Below are 7,360 nucleotides of genomic sequence, written 5' to 3' on the forward strand. Positions count from 1 at the left end.
CCTTCCACTGCACCTGGGTTCGAGCCCTGGCGTGCACGCCTGTCACCTCCGCGGTGCCTTACATGCCTACTGGGTTTGCAGGGTGTTCAGTGGGCCGTGGGGATTAGTCGTGGTGTGCGCCAGCTGGCCTGGACACCCCACGTAAATAAATAAAAAAAAAGAGAGTGTGGTTCACATGCGACTCAAACAATATAATTTTATGGTTTAAACTCAACTAGAAGTTAAAATATTGAGACCACAAACTTAAATTAAAAGTTAAAATATTGAAAATAATATTTAAAATGGTTTGAATGTATAATTTTATTTGTTTTTCCAAGCACAAGATCATGTCATTGCTTAATATCTTGGTAGAGATAAGAGTCGAGTCTCAATTAGAGAGGATCAATTCAAATTTGATAATTTTTTTTAAATAACATTAAAATGATGTCATTTTAAAAAAAATTAAATAACTAATATGAGGTTTTATCATAGGTTCATCAGGACGCGGGTCAACATAACTTTTTAAATGAATTAATTTCTTATCCCCTTTTTTCTTTTGAAATGAATATTTGAAACATTCGGCCATCCATTACACATTTTTTTATTACTAATATTCAAAATTGTGATCCAATTCAAGATATTTTGCTTAACAGTATTATTAAAAAATTTGATACAATATTTTCAAGAATCAAGATATTGTGCTATTCCATCTCTAAAGAGATATATTATATATAAAAGTGAAAGCAAATTGAAGACAGTGGCCAATTGAAGAAGGAAGGATGCAATGAACTAGCAATTAAGGTAATTAATGTACACTACAAAGAATAGGTTTCCTCTTTTTGATTAAGAAGTCATCAAGTAAACAACAAATGTCTGTCTGAACAAGTGGCAGCCCTACAACACTTTCCATTTCTATTCCTGCTAACTACAAAGAAAAAAGAAAAAAAGGCATGTATCCAAAACCTGCAATAGGAGGGAAAGAAACAGAAAACGATGTGCATGCATATCCGTAAGGCAGAAGAGGGTGAAAGGCATACGGTATCTAACCTCATTGGTTAGATATCCTGCACACGACAACACTATATACTTTCTTCTTATGCATACAAGCCATATAATCTCCTCATGGACAGATTCTAACCTATTGCAACATGAGCTATCAAATACTGATAGAGGGAGTTGAGGATTTTGACCAGGCAGTAGCAAGAGATCATGCAGAAGCAGCTGAAAGTTTTGCCTGTGTTGATGATGATGATCATCAGCAGCAGCTAGAACAAATTTCAAGGAGGAAGAAGAAGAAGAAGAAGAAGGGCAGCAAGATGAATACTAGGAGGTTTAGTGATGAACAGGTTAGGTCACTAGAGTCGATGTTTGAGTCAGAGACAAAGCTGGAGCCAAGAAAGAAGATGCAACTAGCAAGAGAACTCGGGCTGCAGCCTCGTCAGGTTGCTATATGGTTTCAGAACAGAAGAGCTAGGTGGAAGACAAAGCAGATGGAGCAGAAGTACAAGACCTTGAAAGCTAGTTATGACAACTTAGCCTCAAGTTATGAGTCCTTGAAGAATGAAAAAGAGTCCTTACTTGTACAGGTACAGACCATTTTCTTTACTTCAGAATTTTTTTTTTTTCATATTCTCAATCACCATTTCACCTCTTTCTTTTCCTTCAACAGTTGCAGACGGTAAGTAATCAGCTTGGCAACCCTTGTAAGGGGCTGGAAAGATGTGACAGAGGCATTGATGCAGTTCTTCATGATGGAATCACCAACTGTGAGGTTGAAACGCAGCAAGGACTAGACAACAGTAGTATAATGGCCATCGTGTGTGATGATATGAGCATGGGAAATGGACATTCTGATGATCAAGGACAAGGATTTCTCTATACGGGTTCACCAGAATACAGTGATGGGACATTAGCATCAGTCTATGAGAAATGCTACAGCACTGATTCAGGGGCCCCGTTTGATCTATCATGGAACAATTCGTATTGTTTTAGTTTCAGGAGTTGATAAAAATATATTTAAGTAATTTCAAGACAATTAAAATTATTGGATATCTGTTTGGTGAATAGTTTCTTAGCCGCAGCACAAGTTGCCATATTGCACATTAATGTCAATCAAGCACGAATCCATTTGTTTCAACTCTTGCAATGATTTGTACCATTCAATTAAAGTAGCGTAGCTTCTTCATACACAACTTTGAAATACAAGTTTAGGAACTCGAGAGGCAATATGAAGCATGATGCTAAATATGTAATCTAGACATTTTACTATTTGTCAACACATTGATTGCTAGTAAAACCTGTGGATGGTAGATTATATTGTTTGGTTTAATCATAATTATTCAATCTGGTATTATCTAGCGGGTTAATATGAGAAACTACTAGTGATCTTGGGCTTGAAAAAAAAAAAAACCTGACAAATTCAATTGACACGAAAAATTTAATTATAATCTAATTAATTTATCAAACCTGATTTAAATTTAATAAAATCAACATTAATAAATTAAAAAAAAATCTAACATCTTTTAGTTCAGACCTGGCTGAATATGACAACTATGATTTTAACAAATGGTATGGGAATTCAAGGGGTGGTCATATCCATCAACTCAATAGTTTTAAATATTATTCCATTTAAAAGTAGAACAATTCCAGAATAAAAGACAGTTTGGCCGAGTGGTCTAAAAATATATATGATGAACTCAATATTTTTAAATATTATTCTAGTTATAATTAGAACAGTTCTGCAATAAAAGACAGTTTGGCCGAGTGGTCTAAGGCGCCAGATTTAGGCTCTGGTCCGAAAGGGCGTGGGTTCAAATCCCACAGCTGTCAATATTTGTTTTGCTTTTCCTTACATATTTTTAGCTCCTGCTATGTTTAATATGGTCCCTGTACTATTTTTTCTTCGTTTAGGTCCACCCTTGCATTCCTCTACGATGAAGGATATTCTTGGGTTAACTTACTCGTCAATGCAGATTAACTTCTTTTGTAAGAGCACTCATATATTGTGTCCAATAATTTCCCATTCAATTTAAAAATAATGTACGCATACCGTTTTATTTTTTACTTACCAACTGTCAAATGTCCAATGAAAAGGCTTAACAACCACCGAGCAAAGCTCTTTCAACCGTTCCACTTCCCTTCTTGCCAGTAGACTCTGCAAGAACGCAGCGTAAAGAGAGCAACATGGCATTCTCAAGTTCAATAGCAAGTTACCAACAGCCTATTTCGGCTGTTTTAACTCTTCAAACCAAACTTCCCTTCCATCTTTCCCTTTCAAGCCACTCAAATTCCCTCCACTCTGGCCCTGGAAGAAGGTGAAGGTGGACCCACTCACTGTGTCTCCAATGGGGTTTGGAACATGGGCCTGGTGCAACAAGCTTTTATGGGGGTACCAAGAATCAATGGACGCTTATCTTCAACACACTTTTAACTTGGCTGTTGATATGGTATCAATCGTTTTGATATGCTGCTGATTCTTGTGGAACTGGCAGGTGAAATGGCCAAAGTGAAAAGCTACTTGGCAAGTTCTTACAAGAATTTCCTGGTCGGTATGTTTTCTTGGTTCCATTTGTTCACTAAATCATTCAGGATTCTATTCAATTGCTATAATTTTGAGCCTTTTTGCTTAATATATGAGAAAATTCTATTCTTCTTGGTCCCATGATGAGTATTGAATGCAAGAATGATCTATGAAGATTGACGTATCTGCAGTTGATTTCAATCTTCATTGTTAGGATCACACTATCTGATAAAGAGAATAATCATAGAAACAATCACGCGTATACACTTACACTTTGTAAATCTTCGTGGTTCGGCTATGCTTACGTCTACAAGAGAGCAAAGAGGATAGATTTTTACCATATCGGAACAGTAAAAGTTTGGAGAACTCTCAACCCTTCTCCCAAGCACTTCCAATTTGGCTTCCTGGAGAAAAATGCCTGACATCCTTGAGCCTAAAATTCAAGCCATACTCAACAAATATCTATTGTTTTGTTGCCCTGTTGATCAACTTATGAATGACTCCATATCCACTTGATCTCTAGACTTTTCATAATTTGAATAGTGATATTGACAAGTCCTATATAACTATTTGTTGTGAAAATAAGATAAATGAAGTTAGAATAGAGATTCTTTATCCTGTGATGAGATTTGAATCCTGCTTTTCATGGTCAGAGATGGGGAAAGAATCTTTGTTTTGACTGTAACAAATTTTTTACTAATGGCTTTTCGTTCATGAATTCATAGGAAAGCAGACATGAAACGACAAATATTTTACTAATGGCTTTTCGTTCATGACTTCTATTTAGGCAAATTCTTCCTAGATTGGAGCCTTTATTGAACTTCTTGAGAGCAATTGCACAAAAAAGGAGTAATCCGTTTTAGTAATTGCTTCTTGTCTATGCCTAATGAAAATTTATGATTCCGGGGGATTGGAGAATTTGTGAGTAGATTTATGAATCTGTAACAGGATTAATTTGGAGAAAACGAGGTATCAATATAATAAAGAAACAATTGATCAGTTACCGCTTCATATGTTTGCTAGTTGAGTTCCTTTCTCTAATGCCATCCATTCCAAAGCAACAATAGCTGCCTTTTGTAAGGCTTTGTGTTAGCAGGTTGCAATAAACTGGTGCATCTGCAAAGGTGCTATTCCAATTCCTGGAGTTAAGACAGTAAAGCAAGCAGAGAAAAACTTGGCTGCCGTTTGTTGGCGCCTGAGTTCTGATGAGTTGCTTCAGCTAAAATACGCAGCAAGCAAGTCTCCTAAGAACTTGATCCAAAACATTTTCCAGACAAGGTATGTGTTGTATTCGACCTCAAAATTGTTGTTTTTATTTTTCCTTGTAAGTTCTATATCAAATAATGTGTAAAAAAACTAAAAAGAAAAAGAAAAAGCTCAATCCAAATGGACAGCTGGCTCAAACAACAGAACAGGTCTATACACCTTTGGCTCTGCCTAGCTTCTGGAAAAGATCCATGTTCTAGGGTTCAGGCTTGGGATTTCAGGCCGTAATCAACACAAAACATAATCCAAGCATATCCTTTCAGAAAAGTACATATATTGAACATTAAGACCAGTAGTCTCAATTTTCTTCTCTGGATTGGCTAGGTAAGTTTGCTTGCAGGCTTGCTGTCTTCATATCATTGAGCACTTCAAAAGAAAATTTGCCTCTCAGTTTCCCTAGGATTTGTTCACATGAATTTGACAACTTTAACAGTTAAAGCCTCTTATCCAACCCATTCTCCATCTGTCATTGGAGGCAGCATTATTATCTTTCGGGGAACAAGAAGAGGCATTTCTTGATATGTTTTCTTTCTTAATTACCATTTCCTGCTAACTGATACTCCTAGGGAATACTAGGATGAGTTCAGGCTCTCAAAGTAGAGAATTATGAATTCATGATCCTTGTAAAAACTATACAGGAACAGTTCCTGAAACATGAAACGGATAGCAGTTTATTAAAATCAGGTCCTGGAGTAAACAAATGCCAAGATTCTTCAACCTTGCTTGCTTTAGATGATTGACCACCTAATAAGAATTTAGCATTCATTTGTTTGTAAGATTTAAAACATAAGCATACACAACACATTCTATTCATGCATAAAGATCATATATTCATGGTTACAGAATTCTGGAGTGCAGATGCATTTCTTCTCCACTTCCCTAATCTTTTTTAAAAAAATCTGCAGAACCGGCAGAGCACAGTTCACTGAGTATGAAAGTTTAGAATTTATGCACCTTGCCGTTTATTAGTTTTTTGTTTATTAGGAGGTTCGTTAGCCCTCCCCTTTCTAAATCCCTCCTGTAAGCAGGATTTTGCAGCGAGTGACTTTACCAGCTAGCTAGCTATCACCCAACTTAAACTATTTGTTATGAACTTCTCTTTATTTAAGCACATAGCTTATTGTAAGTATAACGCAGTCCTTTCCATGGATAATGTTAGAGTTGAAGCAACTCAAAAAGACAAAGTGTATGAGAGGTCATTGTCGCTGTCATTCTATCAAATTCTAGATTCACCAATTGTAAGTGAACAATTTAGTGTCTACCCACATAAAATTTGTTCCAAAAGAATTTGTTACTCATTTAGTTCCTTATTGTAACTTAAAAATTAATATAAATATAAACTTGGAATGTAGAAAAAGAATATAAAAGATTGTTCCTAAACTAATAATAGAGCATTGGCAGGCTTATTCCTTTAACAAGCTTGCTGGGATTTCAATTTTTCCTCTCTTGTGCTTCTTTCTTTCCACTTCTTAATTGACTTGCTCCTACCATTCAGGTTCAGGTTGCACTCGAGAAATTTTGCATGCAACAAGGTTTTCTATCTGAACATTAATGTAAAGCATCATTAGACGAATCGAAGTGTACTTCCCGAAACACAGCATTGAAATACTGTGTAGATTCATGTGAATTATACTACCTTTTCTTGAGTGCTACGGTCGGTGTTGTTACTTGGAACAAACTCGGGATTGATTCTGAACTCCTCTACCATCCATTCAGTTTCAGCTCCATTAGGTGAGCTTCCATGATAGAAATTCAGAGTCTTTACATAACCAACAACTTTTCCCTCCCATGTGATCGGGCCAGCACCTTCAGGATCGATTGCGTAGTAGCCACCATCTAGTGCAATAATGTTATCATCCTTGCTTCTATTTGAAAAGAAAAACCACTCGTTGGGCACCCCGCCCTTAAAATCATCTAAATATTCATTACACAAGTTAGATTTTAAAGCATATAACTTAATCATGTAATGTAAATCATGTTGACTTCGTTCATGGTGAAGTTGCAACTAATTAATTAATGGTTGAAACATGCATGATAGCGTAATGGGAGACATTAGAAGATCAACTAGAAGTATAACAGATAAGCACTAGCAGTTTAGTGTTAAGACTAAAACATCCTAATTAGACTAATACTCCAGCATAATCTAATCTAATGTCCAGCTATGTGGCATGTAATTGGTTGTTTGGTGATTTCATATACATGGGTCATTGGAGATTCAAACCGCCAAACCATAAACATATCTTAAGATGGTGTCTGGTTATTGACTCGGGAGAAAAAGTTGAGACAGAGCAGACATGTTCATGCTCCCGTAATCGTGTTTTGTTTTGAAAGGGAATAAATTCACTTCAAAATAATTTTTTATCTGGTATCTATCTTACCCCTTCTTCAACTAAACATGTTTAGCTCTGTTTTGTATGCCTCACTTTTGACTTTTTTGATTTAAGATGTTCAAGCTTAATTAACTATAACCAAACATGCATAGTCAATCACGTGTCAAAAAAATTAAATTAAAAAACGATGATAAAAAGAAACCTTACCCAAGGGGAGTTTATCAGGGCTTGATGCATATACATCAGTGGTGGTAATAACATCAGG

General features: G+C 36.1%; 1 protein-coding gene, 2 long non-coding RNA genes and 1 other non-coding gene across 4 annotated transcripts; 3 read left to right on the forward strand and 1 right to left on the reverse strand.

The window, feature by feature from the left end:
- Window positions 1-1,057: 1,057 nt before the first annotated feature.
- On the forward strand, window positions 1,058-2,116 carry LOC105139094 (homeobox-leucine zipper protein ATHB-12-like). The gene is made up of 2 exons (XM_011045416.1): window positions 1,058-1,565; window positions 1,649-2,116. Exons 1-2 carry the CDS (start codon window positions 1,128-1,130, stop codon window positions 1,982-1,984), a joined length of 774 nt encoding a protein of 257 aa, XP_011043718.1. The 5' UTR covers window positions 1,058-1,127; the 3' UTR covers window positions 1,985-2,116.
- A 612-nt stretch (window positions 2,117-2,728) lies between these two features.
- Window positions 2,729-2,808, forward strand: TRNAL-UAG (transfer RNA leucine (anticodon UAG)). The gene has a single exon. It is a non-coding gene; the product is annotated as a tRNA-Leu (tRNA).
- On the forward strand, window positions 2,766-5,986 carry LOC105139097 (uncharacterized). The gene is made up of 2 exons (XR_844921.1): window positions 2,766-4,777; window positions 5,671-5,986. It is a non-coding gene; the product is annotated as an uncharacterized LOC105139097 (long non-coding RNA).
- Window positions 4,463-6,479, reverse strand: LOC105139096 (uncharacterized). The gene is made up of 2 exons (XR_844920.1): window positions 6,402-6,479; window positions 4,463-6,306 (listed from the first exon to the last, which is right to left on the reverse strand). It is a non-coding gene; the product is annotated as an uncharacterized LOC105139096 (long non-coding RNA).
- Between the last annotated feature and the right edge of the window lie 881 nt (window positions 6,480-7,360).

This window comes from Populus euphratica, unplaced genomic scaffold (genome assembly GCF_000495115.2).
Source record: "Populus euphratica unplaced genomic scaffold, PopEup_1.0 scaffold121.1, whole genome shotgun sequence".
Lineage (NCBI taxonomy): Eukaryota > Viridiplantae > Streptophyta > Magnoliopsida > Malpighiales > Salicaceae > Populus > Populus euphratica.